Source organism: Centroberyx affinis, unplaced genomic scaffold, assembly GCF_046629955.1.
Source record: "Centroberyx affinis isolate AG114_WGS23_722 - 3 ecotype Tasmania unplaced genomic scaffold, CSIRO-AGI_Caff_v1 ptg005018l_1, whole genome shotgun sequence".
Taxonomy (NCBI): Eukaryota; Metazoa; Chordata; class Actinopteri; order Beryciformes; family Berycidae; genus Centroberyx; species Centroberyx affinis.
The window spans coordinates 155,121-175,302 of NW_027282472.1; the positions used below are offsets into that span (position 1 = coordinate 155,121).

At 43.3% G+C, this 20,182-nt stretch overlaps 1 protein-coding gene across 1 annotated transcript; it reads right to left on the bottom strand.

The window, feature by feature from the left end:
• Positions 1-569: 569 nt before the first annotated feature.
• Positions 570-15,177, bottom strand: LOC139666461 (zinc finger protein 385D-like). Its single transcript, XM_071545699.1, has 8 exons — positions 15,074-15,177; positions 12,845-12,960; positions 7,868-7,975; positions 6,886-7,054; positions 5,220-5,474; positions 4,911-5,092; positions 2,184-2,285; positions 570-1,490 (listed from the first exon to the last, which is right to left on the bottom strand). Exons 1-8 carry the CDS (start codon positions 15,081-15,083, stop codon positions 1,248-1,250), a joined length of 1,185 nt encoding a protein of 394 aa, XP_071401800.1. The 5' UTR covers positions 15,084-15,177; the 3' UTR covers positions 570-1,247.
• Positions 15,178-20,182: the final 5,005 nt, after the last annotated feature.

The window sequence follows — 20,182 nt, forward strand, 5'->3', positions numbered from 1 at the left end:
GAAGCCAAATAAAGGATACGGATGTCTCCTTTTTCATTTTGTTTTTCAGGAAAATACCTGAATAGAGACCAAGGAGGGATTACTCTTTATGTGACACGCAGTAGCAGGGGAGGATGAGATGGGTTTAGGTCAGAGTCTGAACACAGAGAGTTATGGGTTGGAGAGGAGGGGACGCCTGTCTGGGTCTCTATCTCTGTGTCTACTTTTCTGACAGTTTCTAGGTGAACATGTATGCATGGAGCTGAGAAGAATCCCTACTATGCATATCCAACAAATGGCTTATCAGGAGCTGTAAATTAAGATAAATGTGTGTTCCAAAATATGAATTTTATTTAATAAGCCTGCTGAAACATTGATCCATCCAAATTTCTGATGAAGATCGTTATTTAGACCATATTTAGTTGAAACAATACTGTCACTAATTTATTGAATAAAATGCACATTTGGTGTTTGGAACTATTTTCAACAATGAACCTGTAAACACACCTGGGATACACACCCAGAAGGGTTATCAATAATCTGCAATCAACGTGAGCATCCACAGTTATTGTTTATTGGAAAATAATAAACATCTTGATTCAAGCATGCTCTGATTTACATTCATACATACATATATGCATATCTGCACACACACACACACACACACACACACACACACACACATACAGTTGTAGTTATCATAGAAGTTCCCCATTCTCATCTATTCTAAATCTAGCCTGCATTTAACTCCAATGCCCATATGAAGAGGGGTTTTCTTGAATGTTATATAGTATATCGAAATCTATAGGCTTAACTATAGACTTATTATAACTATATAACTTATTTATCAAATCATTCAATGAACCTCATGATGCCTCATGATGGTGGATAAAGGGGACCAAATTCCCTGTCAGAAATGGAGCAGCAAACATGTAGTGAAAAGTGATACTTCTATGATGGCTACTTCTGTACATGCATCAACACACACTCATACACAGGAACTCACATACCCACACACACCCAAACACACACATGCACACACACACATCAGAAAATACTCTGTTTTTACAGGTTTCCGGTTCTATACATCTTCCATTGTGATCCAGACGATCCTTTCTGGTTTTGACCCCAGTAAATAATCTTTGGTCCTGGTCCATGAGACCCACAGTATAGTTGGTATGTGGAATAGAGTTAGCACTATCTCATAATCACATCTGGTTCAGGTCTGTTTTAGCCGTAGTTCATTGCTGCTGGAGATGTAGGCCGGGTCAGTAGGGAGAAAACAGGACAGGTGTGTGTGTGGAACAGATCGGTCCGGGGGCCGGGTGCAGCAGGGCCTGGGGGAGGGGCTGGCTCTGAAACAGGGCGGGGCTGGAGTTTGAGGCGGCCCGCAGGGGGAAAGGGGACAGGGTTGCCATGGCAGCGGCGGCGGCGACAGAGAGTTGTCGCTGCAGGAGGCAAGAGGCCAGCGGTTTGGTCAAGTCCTGCTCCTTCCTCAGAGCCAGCCGAACCTGAGGAGAACACACACACACACACACACACACACACACACACAGTAAGCAGTAGTAAAGTAGGCAGGTCTCTTGCCTTAGTATTTTTTCTTTAGTGAGTCAGTAGGAAAGCAGAGAGGGATACAGCAGGGGAGACACAGCACTGCAAAGTTGTCAAGTGATTTTATCTTGTTTCCAAACTTATCAAGCTTAATTCATGATATTTAGTCATAATTAGTCAAATAATCTTTCAGATCTGGCAGATAATCTTGCTGGTTTCAATAAATTGCACTTGATATATGCAGATATAATATGACTTCTTTCAAGAAATCATCAGAGGCTAATTTGTTGAAAATTAGCTGCCAGTGCAGTAAGATGATTTCTCTAAAAAAAATCCTTCCTAACCAATAACTTAACAAGTCTGACAATTTTTGCAGTGAGGAGAGAAGGTTCTGGTACATGTGGTTCCAGTGGCAAAGGGTTTTAACCACTACACCATTTCTGGACACACAATCATTAATATCTTATCAAGACTGGCTCTCTTTGCTCATGTCGTCTCCCTTTGAGGTTGGAGGATTCTTCAACCCTCCTCTCTGGTGAATTTCGCAATAGATGCAATGAGACAAGATGCCTGGAGGAGGCTCTCGAGAATCAATCTGTGTATGCAAACACGATGAGGGGCGAACGTAAATCAAACGATAGCAGAGTACTCACTGCCTGGAAACTGTGGAGACGCTGGGTGGGAGTGTAGGGGCTGAACTTAGGCTTGGCTGGTTTGCCTGCTGCTCTGTCTTTGTGTCTCCTGCTGCTGATGTGCTGGAGAGGTGGAGAGACACAGACACATAAACACAGAAAGACAGACAGCGACAGAGCAGACAAAGAAAGATAAAGCCACGGAAAAAAGATTCATCAGTGAAGAGGAAATTAAAGGAAACCTAATCAACAACTTGACAACTCTGACGGAATGCTGATATTTTGTCGGCTCTGTCCATGAGCTTCGGAATATTCATGAGGGGCGGGTTTGAAAATCTTTTTGATTTTGACTGACAAGCGTAAACAGATGGCCATGCCTAGTGCAGCACACAATCAGTGGTGAACCGCTGAATATTCATGAGCACCTGGCCAAAGTTAACTTTTAAACAGTCCTGATTACGAGGACCAGCGCAGTGCATTCACATCACGCATGGCGATGCTAACAACATGCTCAGATGCTTGCTGAAATAGGCCAGGTTTAGTATCTTTGTGCTCATTATCTTGAGGGACGATCTGTGGGTTTAACTCACCTGCAGCGACAGGTGTGAGGTGTTCACATTTTGGGTGCAGTGAGACATGCTATAAAATATGCATGGTCCTGAATTGCCTGTCTGTAGTTCATGATGAATAAATGAATAAAGTGCTGATGTCTCTGTTGATGTCTTTGAGGCGGTATTCAGAACTCGGCTGTGTGAGCGGCATGACAGCTAACCTTTTCATAGCTTTGCATGCAGGAGAAGAATTAACGAGTATCTAACTCATGTGATTAGCCCACTTCTTGTCCCACCTACTCAACATTCTCCCTAACTGATTAAGTGTTGGCCAGTATAGCAACTATTCTCTTTGAAATGTGTCTCGATCAGAAACATATAACAACTAACCTATTTAAACTGTGTTTGACCTTTGTTTTTGTGTGGATTTTCAACAACTAACCTGTATGAGTTTTGATTTTCAGTAGGGAGGCACCGATATGAAAAGTGTTGGCTGATAGTGATTATCGATTGCTCAACAACATTGTTCCAAATCGAGCAAATACCTGACCTTTTATGGTTGTGAAGCCTGCCTATAACTTCAATGTTTAAATAACAAAAATTAAGAAAACCAAAATAAATAGGCCTACAATTTTTTGTGTGCAAAAGTATCTTATAAACAAATAAAAATCAAGTACCTGAACCACAAATAAAAAATAGCAATAAATTAAATTAGAATATATCAGATACACACATTCTTTTACAGTCCGTTGAACTTCAGGAACAGACAGTTTGTGCTTTTGCCATTAAGGCCCATTAAATGTTAGTTTTAGTGCAGTAGACTAGGGAAGACAGTCCTGGATCCAGAACATGCAAACAACACAATTACATTACAGCCCAGCTGTAATGTTTTCTTATAGATATGCACTTTGCACTGTTTACGGTGGATTGTATGAATTGCTTGTGCCAATGCAGGGAATCGGCTGTGATTAGTGCTCCAGTACATAAGTGCGCTCTGGTGTCTAGGAATGGGGGCTTCTGTGAGATATTCACCACAGTTGCTGCACGGATGCGCTCCTCCTGACCCCTCGCTGTCAGCTCGCCCGAGGACAGAGAAAGAGACGCAAAGAGACGGAGAGCTGGAGGTGGAGGCAGAGGAGGAGACGGGAAAAGAGAAACCTCGACATCTCATTGAACATGTCGAACAGTACTCTCTACAACTCTACAAACTGCAGACAAATAACAAAGACAGACCGGCCTAATATTTAGAAAATACGCCCATATCTAGTTCAACTGCAAAATCCAGCCCAACAGTAAAGTCTATATAGATCCAGACATTTCCAGCTGTGTCTCAATCATTGCTCGTGCATGTTGTTTTGGATCCACGTCAAAGAAATTATCTTTGTACCTCAGGGTCCAACATCATTGCGATACAGTAAAGTATTTATTAACTGCCTCTAAAAGCATGTTTTTTTGGCATTTTAACTCCACGCTTGCTGTCTGCCTCCTTGCTCGGTATCTGACTAAGCGCTCCAAACAGGGGAATCACATTGGCAGCACATGCAGATGCATCAGAGGCACATATCTCTCTGGTTAATTGTTCAAATGGAGAGAGGAGTGTAAGCATGTTCTCCACATATCCCCAGTGATGTGTGCTTAGTGTCGCGGGTATGTCATAATCTGCAGCGAGTTCACACCTGAAAACTCTGCATTATGTAAAAGGTGCTATTCCAGATAGCAGTGGTGGCAGTCCCAACTGCAGCTGCAGAGTTTGTAGATGCAAATAAGCTAGTGGGGAATGTTTGAAGTGGTCCACTGTGTTTCTGCACAAAGTCACTACATCACGCTCCACTGACATAGTATGCCTTCATTAAGAGCTAATTGCAGTGTGTGTGCCATGCACTGTAAACTGGCAACGCTGCTGTCCTCCATAACATTAGCCATGTTTCTTGCTTTGTACCTCAATACATGAACTCTCGATGTCTCAATTTTCTGTCTTTCAAAAATGCCATTGAATGCCAGAGAGATTGCCTCTGAGGTGTGAGAAAGTAACATTTGTGGTGTTGAAATATTTAACTGTGCTGCCTCCTAACAATCGGGGAGAACAACTGGTAATTTTGAAACCATCGGCTGATGACCGATTGTGTGAATTTTCACCAGTAGTAGGCTGATTGATCGGTGCATCCATATTTGTCGGTGGACATTCTCAACAACTAACCTGTTTGAGCTGGGTCTCGGAGTTGACATGCACATCACAGATCTCACAGTGGAATGTTTTGTTCTGGAGTCCAGTTGGCGACTCGGATGGCGTGGCCAACTTGGCCTTGACCCCCGACCTGGGGAAGGACTTGATGGCTCCATCCCCACTCCGAGCCTCCAGCATCGTCTTGTGCTTGGTGCCTGAGCAGGTACAAAGTCATATCAGGGATTAAAGCCCAGACCGAGAGCAAACAGAGCAAAAGTAGAGGCTACATCAAACTAGGATTTAATTCAGGGTGCGTACACACCGAGTGAGAAAGTTTCTCACCGCTGTTGTGGGCCTGGAGCTGGGAGGCAGAGTTGACAGCCACCTTGCAGAGGGAGCAGTAGAGGAGCCGCATAGCTTTCTCTTGTTCCGTCTCCTCCTCTGCCTCCACCTCCACCTCTCCGTCTCTTTGCGTCTCTTTCTCTGTCCTCAGGCAAGGTGACAGGGAGAGGTCAGTGGGCAGCTTCAGGGTTTCAGCAGGACCGCTGCTCGATGGTAGCACCTCTGAGGCAGGGGTCGGTGCTGGTGCTGGAGGATCTGCATTGAAACCAGAATAAAATAGAAAGATAGCAGATTAATAAGATAAAGTGGGTAGTGTGTGTGTGAGAGAGACAAAGAGAGATGGTGAGAGGAGAAAGAAAGAGCAAGGGACAGAGTGCATATGGCGGTGTGTGTGTGTGTGTGTGTGTGTGCATGCGTGCGTGCGTGTGTGTGTGTGTGTGTGTGTGTTTGTGTGTGCATGCGTGTGTATTTATAAGAGAGAGAGAAAGAGAGAGAGAGGGGTGCTAAGGAGACAAACTTGAGCATTTTTCCACTTCTATCAAATTCCTGAACTCTTAATGCTTACACCACAAAACACCAATTCCATTACTGAGAGAGAGATAAAACACACCAGGCTACGGATGATTATGAGCTCTATCAACCTCTCTAATCTTACTAATAATCAATGATTTCCCCTAGGATCTGCTTCCCAGTACTTAAACGAACAGCTCTGTATGGAGACGATTTGGCTCTATTATCTTTTGTGAGACTGACTTGTAGAGGAAAGCGCGCTGATTTAAGGATTCACGCCTTGCTAATAACAATGATTATCTCTGCCATGCTGAGTGGGTGTCTGTTCGTTACCATTGATTCCCCACTCGCAGAGGCCAACGAGGCTGTTTGCTAAAGTAATCTTCAGAGAGCTCTCCTGCTGTCTCATCCACTCCTGCAAAACTAACTCCAAACTGCAAATGATAACTCATTCTTGTTCTCTCGCTCGCTCGCTCTCTTGCAAACAAACTCCCTCATTTTGGCGGTGTCAAGTATAATTCTTCAATCTCTCGCTCTTTCGCTCGCAGCAGAATTTATTATTTTCATTCCTTAACTCCCACACACATGCAAAAGCAGCACATCAAGACAGGCGTGTATGTACACACACACACACACACACACACATACACACATACACACATACACATACATACACTCAGGTTGCAAAGCTGTTGACAAACGCTTTGACACACCCCCACACTTTTGCTGACATACTTCCAGGCACACATGTACATGCTTGCACACACACACACATACACACACACACACACACACACACACACACACAGACCACATTCTAAGCATTCGCTGTGTGTTTTTGATCTCAGGAGGCCATTGGATGAGGTTGGTAAATGCAGACATGAAGAAGGAGCAGAGGATAATGCTGAACCTTTAATCCCTACAGTGTGAGACCCAAAGCAGCGGGAGGCTTATCACATCAAAGAGTTAAAGTCGTGACAGGGAAAATAAGGTATGATCTGTACACTCAAAGATCCAGCCCTTTCATGCATTTGATGTCTACACACATTGAGCCACACACACACACACATGCGCGTGTTACATCCACAGATGCGTGCAACACACATACACAGACACACATGGAAGAATGCGTGCCCGCACACACACACACACACACCTCCTGATGCTGCGTCTGAGCTGCAGGGCTGTGAGCAGGGTGACGAGAGGATTTGCGACGTGGTTTCCTTGACGACTGGTTCAGAGGTCCTGATCTTAGAATCCAGGGTGTCCAGAGCTTTCAGCCTCTTGGCGTGTTTGGTGCCGCTGTAATGAGACGAAGCCTGCGTCTGCGTACACAGCAGGCAAACAACAAGGGCTTCAACTCACTGCACACAATTGTTTCGTAATGGATCATTTACAGTGTTTTTATTTAACCTTAGACAAGCCTGCTGCCTCTGCTGTCTGAATCTATCTATCTATATATGTATCTACAGTATGTATGTATGTATGTATGTATGTATGTATGTATGTATGTATCTATCTATCTATCTATCTATCTATCTATCTATCTATCTATCTATCCCCTTCCTATTTTTTTTATTTCCAGTGTTACAATGCTTTCCAGTGTTACAATGCTTTAGGAATAACAAAGCCAATAAGATAAACAAAACAAATACCAGAAATGAATTAAAAACAACATTATATAAGACAAATGAAACAGAACAGCTCCTCAATGCAGTCTGAAGCCAGGAGGCCAAGATGGCAAAAGTTTGTACATGAATTACTCTCTCTCTCTCTCTCTCTCTCTCTCTCTCTATACATATATATATATATATATATATACTGAATATATATATACATATACTCTATATATGCTGCTAGTTAATGAACCACTGACATCAATATCGGCTAAGATATGTATCTTAAAAATGTATATGTTCTCCAAAGATTAAATATTAAAAGTGCCCACATTTCACGTGATGAAGATATTCACTCAGAGGTACTTTTATGAGGCAGCTTTAACACCTCAGAACCAGTAAAACAGCCCGACACAAAGGCGAGTCTCTTCAGCCGCTAAACTGTCATGGCAGGGTGTGTGTGAGAAATAAAAGCACCCTCAAAGAAAAACAATAGAAATGTGAGTTTCCCACACCACCCACCTCAGAGTTGAATCTCAGACGGCAAACTCCACAGGAACTGGGTTTCCTTTTCAGGGGCGTGGTTACCCCAAAGCCTGGACCAATCAGGGCCTTGTGGACATAATCCATCTGCAGCAAAGGAGCAAGAGGTTAAGGTTGTGCAACATGTACAAGGTAGTGAAAGTCATCATTTAAAATGTTAATGATAGGCTATCTGAAAACTAATATGCACCTCAGGAGAGAGAAAAAAGAGTTAGGGTTTCTTAGGGCAAAGATTAGGGGTGAAGAAGGAGTTCAATCTGGGAGGAGGTTGTTTGGCGCCCAGTCACACATAAAAGCAACAGGAGGGTCCGTCCCGTAAGATATAGGCAGTGTGTAAATGACAGGTCTTGTGCTCTCAAGGCGTCTTTAGGTTCGCCCTAACAAGTTTAAAGGTCAAGCTGGCCCCACCCGGCCCTGTTCTGAGGAGACCCTGCTGATGGTCTTTCCACTCTTTCCACTCTGTTATAAATGAAGGTGGGGTTTTGAAACATTCCTAGCAGGGGGAATTCATGGTGTTGTGCACTTTTAAAAGAAGGCATTTTACCTTTCAGAAATGACCAAAGCTTTGTGGTTTTGAAATCATGTGTCTTGTTGTGGTGCCCTATAACTTGAACACACAAAAGGTAACTAACTAATGATAAAATCATGGACCCCTCACCCCTATAGAATGCTAGACTGGGTTTCTTTACGAGCATAAAGAAACAGGCAGTAAAACTACCCATGTCTATTTGTGTGTGTGTGTGTGCACATAAACTATACCAGTATCTGACCACACTGTGCAGTGTGCTTCTGGACATTACCTGCTGGAAGGTTTAATGGGCACATTTACTCACTACAATAAAATCCAGCCGGCCTATGTGGAGCAAAACAAAGCTATTACCTATGATGAAATGGAGAGAGCCATATAATAAGTGATTAATCAGTCATAACCAGTAGGAAATCTGGAAAATATGGAAATCTGGCTAGGACTAATGCAGAAATGTATACTGTGCTATGGGTCGGCCAACTAGTGCTATGAGGTAGATGAACCTATAGTACTGAATTGGCGGTTTTTCCTGTTTCCTTCATGACACAGATGTGTGCGTGTGTGTGTGTGTGTGTGTGTGTGTGTGTGTGTGTGTGTGTGTGTGTGTGTGTGTGTGTGTGTGTGTGTGTGTGTGTGTGTGTGTGTGTGTGTGTGTGCGTGTGTGTGCGTGTGTGTTCGTCAGTGTGTGATCCCTCTTGTTATCTTTGATCATTGTTCTAGAGGACGGCATTGGAATGTACCAGTCACTGGTCTCTATCTCTCTCCTCTTATCTGGAGCTGTTGGTGAATGTTAAACAGCCATTACTCAACCACATAGTTTTATATGAAATCACTTAGAGTTCTTGTATTATATGGAAATTATAAGTCATGTAATCATAAAACTTAAGAAATCATATAATGAAATGAATAGCCTAGTGGAAGTCATACATGTAAAGTGGCCATATTCATGTTAAAAGGTATGGGAATCTGACTGTATCCATCTGAAGATTAGTCAAAACATTTACTACATGGCGAAAGCCTGTCTCCGTCCCTCCCACTATCTGCTCCCTCCTCACCCCCAGCCCCCCAGGCTCCTATATCACCATCTGACCTTCCCTCACACATTCCACACACCTCACCCCTCCATCTGCTCCCCTCTGAACCCTCTGCCTCCCGCCCTACACCTCTCCCCTCCTCTCTGTCTGATCAAAGTCACCTTCATTCCTCCCCAAGGACCCACTGTCTTATCCATCACTCCCACTCCAGCAAGCACCTGTGGCAAAGTCATACTGCCCTCTCCTCCTCTCGCCTTCTTACTCTCTCTCTCTTCTGTCTTGCTCCTGTACATATGCACATGTGCTCAAATGTGCACACACACACACACTGTATCACCTGTATCAACCAAGTCATTGCTGTCTTTCTCCCTCCCCTCCTACCTACCAAGCACTACCTCTACATATGCCCATGAATATCAATGGGGAGGATGGATTATATAATACATAAATACAACATCCAATATATGACATCGATTGTAATGAGTGTGTTCCTTCTAGAAACCTCCTCACACACAGCAGTGGTGTTGTGTCAGACACGTTCTGCCCCAGGGAGTGAGTTATGGCTGCAACATATGGCCAAGTGAAGCAAAGCAGACTTTTACCTGGAGCGCAGTCAACAGCCTCAATATTTATAATAATGAATGTTCCTGGATTTACATTGTGTACCAGCGTGACAGTTTATGGGCGAGTGCATGACGTCAGGGCCTAATAGGAGCAGTTATGATGAACGAGCGGGTGCGGTTGTGTCTTTGTGATTTAAATGATTATTCATTTGGACAAAGTAGTACCCTGTTGTCTCCGTCCCAAAAGAAACACACAGCAAACCTTGTCAAACCGCAAGCCAAGCTGCCCAGTGAAGCCCCCATTAGAAGCACTGGATCTGTGGCTCACGACAAGCAGACACACATCCACATCCACACACACACGCACACACACACACACACACACACACACACACACACACACACATCCTAGTAACCGTGACAACCCACATGTGGGCACCAAACAAACTCCTAGGCAGACCTTTACAGTTGCAGAAACAGACACAGACACACAGACACAGACACACATACACACACACACACACACACACATTTACAGGAGAATATGCAGGCAGCCAGAGTTCAGCTGTGTGCCCACTTACTTAACACCCACAGGTTCAAATCAGCAGCAGTGTAAGAGAGTAAGAAGATTCCCATTACACTATAGAGCGCTTTCTGATTCGAAGACAATATCAGTGTTTTTGACATCTGTTCTTGCATTGATAGACCATAGTTCAGCTTGTTTTTCCATTATAGAGATTATCTATTAGTCATTTTGGCCATAGGTTTCATTTTACACTAACTGAAAATACCTTAAACACCTTGAAATCCCTCCAAAGTCGTGACATTTGAGGACTTATCCTTTTTTTAAATACTAATTATTATCTAAATTGGAGGAAGAGAAGGCTCTTGCTATGCCACAATTGAGCAACATTTACATTTTATATTTCAGGCATTTAGCTGACGCTCTTTTCCAGAGCAACTCAGGATGAGTGCAACAGTAGAATAAGCTCACATTCCTAGATCTCCAAAATAACAAGCAACCAATACTAAGGAGTGCAAGGGCCAGGGCCTTGTAGAGCACCGACAATATTCCCGTGATTGTAGAATGATCATGTAAAAAATAAGCGCTATTAAATGGAGAAATGGAATAAAATGAAAGCTAAGGAGAGAGACTGAAAAGACTTTTAGGCAGCAATTAGAGTGAATAGAGAGGGGATGTGACTCAGTGGGGAGAGGGTGGTGTGAGATACTTGAAGATATGTGTTTTGTTTTGTTTTTCAGCTGATGGAAATTGGGGAGTGAGTCTGCTGTTGTGGAATGGGAAGGTCATTCCACAATGGGGGGAGCCAAGGAAAAGTGAATCAGGTTAACAAGCCATTTTGATAAAATATGGGCATTTTTTATTTTTATTTTTGGTAAGGGAGGGAGGTAACAGAAAAAAGGGAGAAAAAGAAAAAGAGAGTGTCAGAGGAGAAAGAAAGTGATAGAGAGATGAGGCATTGCAAAATATTGAAAGTGAAGTAAAGTGCATGAGAGGCTGGGTTATGGGAAAAATGACAGTGGGAGATAAAGTGGAAAATACATATGAAGAGAGAGGTGAAGTGGAGAGGGAGATGGAGCAGGAGCAATAGAAAGAAAGTGGATGGGATGGATGAGAAAATTGGAGAGAGGAGTGAGAGGAGAGCAGGGTGAAATGGAATGGGAGGGGACCGAGACCCGGACCAATGTCTGTTTAGCTTCTCATCAGCTGGCGGAATGGCTCTCTGACAAAGAGAGAGGTTACACACACACACGAACACAAACACACACACAAACAAACAGACAACACACACACAAACAAACAGACAAACACACACTGCACACCAACAGTCTGGCAAATGCAAACACATACACACAATCCTCTCTCGCTCCTTCTCCCAAGACCCTCAATTTCTCTCTCTCTCTCTCTCTCTCTCTCTCCATCTATCTCTCTCTCTCACTCCTAAACACATCCGCATGTAAGAGCACATCATGGTTTAGAAATGAGACAAAAGTAAAGAGAGGGGAGGAACAAAATGAAAATGGTAAATTTCGCTTCGGCCAGTCTCAGTGAGGGGGTTCAGAGTGGCTTTCAGCTGCTGGTTTCATCTTAAGAGGGTTTGGAACTGGTGAGTGGACTGAAAAAAGAAAACAAAATCCATCATAATGCTTTCTTGGCTCCCTTTGTTACTTCTGTGCGCTCACAACAAATGTATGCACACAAAGAAAAGCGGACAGACAAGTCTTAGAAATGCAAGGCCAACACAATTCTTATTGTGAGAAAATACATCTGAACCATTTAGCTATATTTCATAGTTCATACAGTCAACCTGGAAAAAACATAAGTTTGTACGTCACAACTGAACAGCCAGTCTAGTAAGAAGTACAAGCCGATTCCCCAGTAGAGCAGGCATCAGCCCTCGCCCCTTGCCTGACACCTCAACTCTCCTCAGAGCTTTAGTTCTCTCCACCTTCTACCTGCCGTGAACTCACCCTTCACAAACACAGAGGCAGACAGCTCTAAGAAAAGCTTAGTGTGAACACACCAAGGATCCAGCTCCACCCCCCAGGTTGTGTGGAAATGTCACCGCTCACTGCATCACAAGCGATATATTTGGAAAGGTGTAGGCAGTGCACTCATGCATCTGTGTATTGAAAATAAACCGAGGCAGGGAGAATAAACCCACGTATTATTCCATCAAACAAACTTACCACCTCCACTAACAGGAGAAAGTGTGATCAAATAAATGATTGGGGTTCTGAGAAAATGGCAGAGGGTACGGTCAGTGAGAGAGCGGTTACCATGGCAATGGCGATGACTGACACTACTCACGTCACTGAATCCGGGCAGCAGGTGGAAGGGAAGGAGGGGCTTCAGGTCCGGGGAGGGCGGGGTCCTGCCCACCGCCGGACGGGCCAGCGGGGGCAGAGCGGTCTGACACACATTACCTAGGAGGCAGCAGGGTGAGACAGGCAGGCAGATAATGATCATTCACATGCAGGTGAATGACTGGATGCAAATGAGGTGTTACCTTTCTAGAATAACATGTGTTGTTTATGAAAACTGATAGATCAGAGGGAAATAAATAAAAGATTAAAAAAAGTTGCTCTAACAAATGAACATATAGTCTATTAGACTGTCACCTCTGTGGTAAAGATAAAGTGATCTTGGATCTGACTGGACTTGTTTCAGTATCTGTGTTTCAAAAGCCCACTCATCCACATTGGCAGTGATTGTCACAGTCAAGTCCTGCATAAATCTACCCTGCATTTGTATTTGTTTTTTATTTATTTTATCTATTTATTTATTTATTTTCAAATTGTTCTTCTTGAGCAGTATGATGTGGAACTTTTATGATGGCTGCAGCTTACCGGAACTAAGCCTGGGTAGAAATGTATTAATACCAATACTTGAAATTAAATCACCGTTCTAAAATGACTTTTTGATACCTTTCTATATTGAATGAATAGCACAATTCATTATGAGAGTATTATACTTTTCTGAATGAGATATGAACATGCTCAGTTGATTTTTATTATACTGTAAATGTATAAGACTATTATTAATCCAACACGGAAATCATTAACACCATTTAATACCCAGAGAGTCACACTAATGTCATGCATTGTATGAGAGCTTTCCTTGAATATAAAGTGGTGATGTGAAAAGTCACGGGGAGCCTACTGTGCTCTTAACACAGGAGGAAATGAATGGGTAATGAAATAAGCTACATAGTTTCAAACTACAGCTATGGACAAGGTGCATGCACGGGCACACACACACACACACACACACACAACACACACACACACACACACACTATCAAACTCCCATACAAGTACACACATAATTATAGTCACACACACAGACACATACAGACACATTATATGAATACACTTCCACACAAGCATGAACACACTTGAAATGGAACATACACACGCGCGCGCGCGCGCGCACACACACACACTCAGAGTTCTGATTCAATGAGGCCATTAAAGTGCTGTGTGATTAGCACTTGTTTGTGTTGCCAGTCCTGATTATGGAGGGTTATTTTGTATTTAGCATTTTCTCTGAGCTTGATTACAGTTTGATTCAGGACCAGCCCGCATGTGTAATCATAATAATCACAATCTCAACGCACACCCATCCGCTCCACCATTAGCCTGACTGCCTATAACTAGCTATGTGTAAGTGTGCCTGTGTGTTTCTGAGTCTGAGCTTATTGACTCCTTGACTGCACCACACACTGATGTCGTTCTTGTGTGAAATGACAAGAATTTGTTAGTTACAAGAAACAGGTGTTTGAGATCAGAGGCTGGATATATACGCATGCACGCGCGCGCGCGCGCGCACACACACACACACACACACACACACACACAGACACACACACACGCATTCCTATCTGTCAAACACACGTTGAGGATCTGAAGGCGGTATGAAAGGTGTGTTGAGGATAGTTGTAACAGAGCAGTTGCCCTTTAAAGTAATGAGAAATCAGCATGCGACTGTTCATTATTCACTTGTGCAATCCAAAAAAAGAACTTGTTTGAAGTAAGAACACGAATAACTAAAAAGCACTATAATAATCCTATAGGGAATTTCAGTACTCCACAGTGAATTTTCGTGACCTTATCTTACTTCGTAGGCTATAGTATTTCATTTTTATCTCCAATGACATTACTGTAGGATTTTCTGTGTTCTGCTACAGTTCTCTGACCTGTAGTTTTGCTATGATATGTAGCCTATAGTATCCCTCTTAAATAGTTTATTTCCGTAAGGGCTATTGCAAATACCGTAAACGCAACAAAGAAGCTGTAAAATAAAAAATAATCCTACATCACTTAATCTGAGCGTTTAATATTAGGTTGCGAGGTGCGGTGAATGAACCGCAGTATCTCTACCTCTGTGTGTTCCAGCGTGCAGTTGACTGACTTCAGTCCAGCGAAATAAAGCTTACATCCATTTCAACATAGCAACAAGTGCCTCCGCTGCGCTATTATCAACCAAAAACGTAAAATCATTTGCATTATTACATAAGATAACGGATCGTTTACGTACCAAAATACATGACGGCACCTATTGAAATCCGACGGTTGACTGTAAGGTAAAAGTGTCTTTCATCTCCAGGCACAGAAGAGGCACGCGCGTTCTCCTCCACTCCCCCTGTCTCTTCTCTTTCTCTCTCCTGCACCAACGATGCTGCTCCTTCTCATCTGGATTCCCTCCTCCCAACTACCCGCCCCCTCCTCCTCCTCCTCCTCTTCCTCCTCCTCCAACTCCACTCCAGGATTCGTGCTCAACAAGACACACACCACTGCTCCTGCTTCTAGATCCTCTGCATATCTGTTTTTTTCATACAGTAGATACAGGGAAGTGACCTCAGTGTGTGTACTACCCCTAATTAGTTCTACAAGGCAGCTACCCCCCTCCCCCCCTACATATGTATACACACACACACACACACACACACACACACACACACACACAGAGAGGGATATATTTGGGTTTGAAATAGCAGATGTTTAGCATATACATATCTTATTAATATGGCATACAGCCCATATGTCCATATGCCAACACTTTTATCCTTACAGTCCCATAAGTGGATTCATTTTTAGCTTGGGGGTCCCCACTGGGAATCAATCAAACCATGGCAGTGTCAATGCCTTGCTGTACCCATTGAGCTATACAATATGCATCACAGTATACAGCAACAAAACATTCCTCGATCAATCAGCAATAAAGGAGAAACCATATTCTGTTTTTTTATACTAAAGTAACATGTTCAGTGTTGCAGGTAATATTAGATATTAAAGTCAGGAGAGGTCAGTGTCTGAGTTGCAGGAAAAGGGGAAATCCCTCCTCACTCGGTGATTCACTCCCTCCAGGCCACAGTGCGACTGTGTCTGCAGGCTTCCCTCCCAGCCTGTTGGCTTTGGAAGGACAACTGTGTTTTCATGCTAAAGCGCTTCACATCCTCACTGCGTTCCTCCTGGGCCTGGTATTTTTAGATGTGTCCCGGAGCTTTCCCTGTGTTGGGAGGAAACCACACGCAACACGCACACACGCCAGTCCAGCTGAAAACATCACAGACATGTACACGTACACGGGCATTTATGCAGGCATATACATATATGCATATGCATGTGATCACTCAGACTTAAAAGGACTCATTATGTCTCTCTTGCTCCCTTTCTCCCGCTCTCTCTTTCTGTCTCTCTCTCTTTCTCTCTGTCGCTCTCACACGCACACAAGCACACACATCCTTAGGGAGTTCAAATGTTCTGTATCTTGGCTGTGTGACCTTGGTTCAACTTTCCTGTCCTCCAGTCCAACCATGTTTCCCCCAGTATCAGGAAAATGGACAACAACATGTGTTTTCCTATATTATATCACTCCAGGGAGATTTAGCTCAGTAACACTGGCAATTCAACAAGCTGTTGTCCTCGATGCATGCATTGCCTCTCTGTGTTCTTGCGCTTGAATTAACATGCCTTTGAATGATTGCTGCACATGGAGCATAAATCTGATTAGAGACTAACACAGTATACAGAGCAGTCAGACTAGATAATGGATCCCAGAATCTCTACAAAACAAACTCCAAAACATCCATTGATGTATGCTGAAATAGGACAAAAGCATGGGACATATACAGTATATAGGCTCCATTCAGGATCACTCAGTGAAATATGATGGGTTTGTAAATATGTGCACTCATAGAATAGAGTCCTAAGTGGAACTTTAAAGTGAAGAATAAGCGTTGAGTCATGATGAACAGGGCCTATCTCCTGGGTGAGCCATTTCATTTGGACTGTACCTCCATCCAACAGCTCCATGGAACAAAAGCAGAGAGGGAGAAAAATACACACATGGAAATATCTGCTCATAAACTCAATTTAACGCCCCTTTTGTCACTTACTGTATTGCCAGACGCTTTGTATTCCTTTGAGAAAGAGCAGAGCACTTTTAGGGGCTGGGTGGTATTATTGCTTTTTTCCTGCCCTGGAAGGAACAGCTGAGAGGTTTCTCTTCCCCCAAAGCTAAGCCTTGTCTCGGAGTCAGGGGCCGCAAAGCTTGGAGTCCATATTCTAGTTTTATCCAGGTGTCTTCCTTTCACAAGCGTCTGCACAAGAGTTGTGCCAAGGTAAGAAATCATCTTTGAAGTGGTGGTGTGAAACTTGGTTCTGATTGATAGTATGTTTGGCCAACAAATAGATCTGTGGTTAGGGCAGCTCTGGGTTACAGTTCATCTGTAACCCAGAGCAGACTAGGGAAAAATCAAATCCTGTGAGCAGAAACATGGGACAAAACAACCTATGTGCTAATGTTCTCCCTCCCTCCCTAATTTGCATCATTAAATTCTTTCTTTTTTTTTTGTATTTGTATACTTTATTATCCCTGTGGGGAAATTTGTCCTCTGCATTTGACCCATCCTATACACACTCTAGGAGCAGTGGGCAGCCACAGTACAGCGCCCGGGGACCAACTCCAGTTAGAAAATTAGAAATTTAGTTTCAAGGGTCTGGGGTGTGGGATTAACTAAAATGTAATTTTGCTGAGGTGGGATAGCCAAGACCACATCTGCACCATATTCTGTTACTGTTTTTACTGTTTTTATTGTCTATATTGTTTACAATGTTTGTATTGATTGTCTTTTCTTGTTACTTGTGGTGAAGCCAAAGACAAATTTCCACATTGTGGTCGATAAAAAAAAGTTTTTGTTATAACTTATGTGAAGTTATGCAATGTAAAGTGCTAATGCGATTGCAAGTTTCCATTCACTGACTAAAAGGCAGGTCTCAAAGGGCTTTACACTCCATATCATATACATACCCTCATACATCATAAACATATACATATACATACTACATATTCTACATTAAATACCATACTACATCTTACCATACCATACTACTGTCTTCTCCAGACATCATCAGGTATCTATGGATGTGTCAAATTACTGAGCCTGCATTTAAATGTACCAATAGGATCACCTTTCACACAGGCTCATCCAAAGCAATATGTTAATGACAGTCCTTGTCCTGTCTGAAGCTTGTTTTACAACGTTTTTGGTCTTGTGTATCAGCTGAGGACAGCACTCAACGCATCACTTTACACCTGCAGCTATTTAGCATCATAGACTCACAGACAAACACTGCGGCTGTCATGGCAACTGAGGTATGTAATATTATGTTAAGTGGACTGACGCCGAGGCTCTCGGCTCTGTTTGTCGTTGGCAACCTGTTTAATTGCATGCCAGAAAGGAATCTTCTGACCCCTGCTGGTCCCTGAATATGGAGAGCCAAGCACAACAGGCTGTGTTATGATATTAGCCGCTTTTAAAGGAGTTAATTGGCCAGAGTTTATGGGTAGGTAACACACGCATGCACACACAAACACGCACACACACACACAGAGCAAGGGAAAGCGCTTTTTAGCACACTTTAAACTCATAACGAGCTGAGCTGAGACTGAAAGCGTGAGAGTCTTCAAGCAGGACTGATTACCATACTCTTAAACGCTCAGTCTGAAATCACCTCCAGGCAGTAATCCACCTCTCAGCTCGTTTTCAGCTCTATCCGCTCTATCCGTATTTTGAGGAGTGGAGAGTCTGAACACAGCCATCCATCAGCTCACCTCTCCCTTTGATTGGTCGCCATAACAACATCACCATGGTAATCTGCATGCCATTGACTTTGATTCTATTTATGTAGTGATATCAGCTGATGTTGAAATGTTGAATTTTTGTGCTCTCCACTGACATACATTGACAGGTGCCGGATGATGATGCAGAAATGAAGGTTTGCGCGCACACGTGTATTTAAAAGTACATTTGTTCATGTGTATGCATGCACAGATGCAGGCACACACGCACACACACACGCACACACACACACACACACACACACACAATTACACAACCCCCCACGCAGTAAATCACCCTGTTTGACAGACTGTGGTAACTTTTAATGGGGGCACACAAGTGTAGCTGTCAGTAACAGGTTCAGGTCCATGGAGAATGGATCCATTGTAGTTGTCAGATTCGCTGTACAACATACCCCACCATGCCCCGGGTGTTGGGGGAGGACAGCATTTAGAGAATAAAATCATATTTGATAGGTTCCACTCACTCCTATGGTCTCCTTCATTCCTACTGTCTAGAGAAAAAGACAGACAGAGAGAGAGAGAGAGAGAGAGAGCATGGATGTCTTTGTGAGTGTGTATGTGAATATAAGTGTGTGTTAAAGAATGGCACTAAGTCAGAGAAAGTCTACTGAGTCAGAGAGTCAGAGGGCAGGAGAGAAAGAGAGAGAGAGAGAGAGAGAGAGAGAGAGAGACAGAGCAAGTGAGCCGATGGATCCCATAAGAATCTGAGCAGGATGGAGAACAGGTCCATGCTCCCTAGGGTCAAAGGTCATGGGAACAACAGACGTCACAGTAAAACCCTATGCGGGTGCGATGTTGCCACAGTAAATACTTGGACGACAAGATGCCCTGCAGAGTGAAGACCTGCAGGAGGAAGAATCGCAAATGGGAGATGCACGGCTCCATGTTGGTGATAAAGCCCCCATGCCACTCATCACTTAAGCATGTACGAGTCCTGGTTTTTAGACGCACATTTACAGGCTACACATGTCGAGTGGCGTACGGGTAATAGCCGCCACATGTCCGTGCTAAATCCACACTTTTCAACTGCTGTGAAGGCTTTACCTTTGAGGAGGGGTCAAAATGTGTTCCATGCACAGATCCAGGAGGAATTTGCAAGAATCTGTGGAGCAGTAGTAGAAAATCTCATCTCACTGTTCAGTCTCTGTGTCATCCTGACACAGTGAACAGATGACTGCTTGTAATTTTTAAATTTCATGATTTTTGTGAACATAACCCTTACCTCTAGGCTCGGGTACCCAGCCCAGAGTGAGATTTATGGATTTCATGACCAGCCTTTCAACCTGTGCAGCCTGCTCGCCCTGCGTGGATTATTACACCAGATGCTTTTACTCAGCTCATAAAAATATCATCATTCACAGGAAATAATTAAACATTTACTGCCCGGTGCAGAGACTCTCCTATCATATTTTCATAAGAGAAACTTAATAAAAACCTTTGTGGTCATTTCACTGTGGCAAAATGATCTCCGGCAGAGGAATCTTGCTTGGGGACACCACA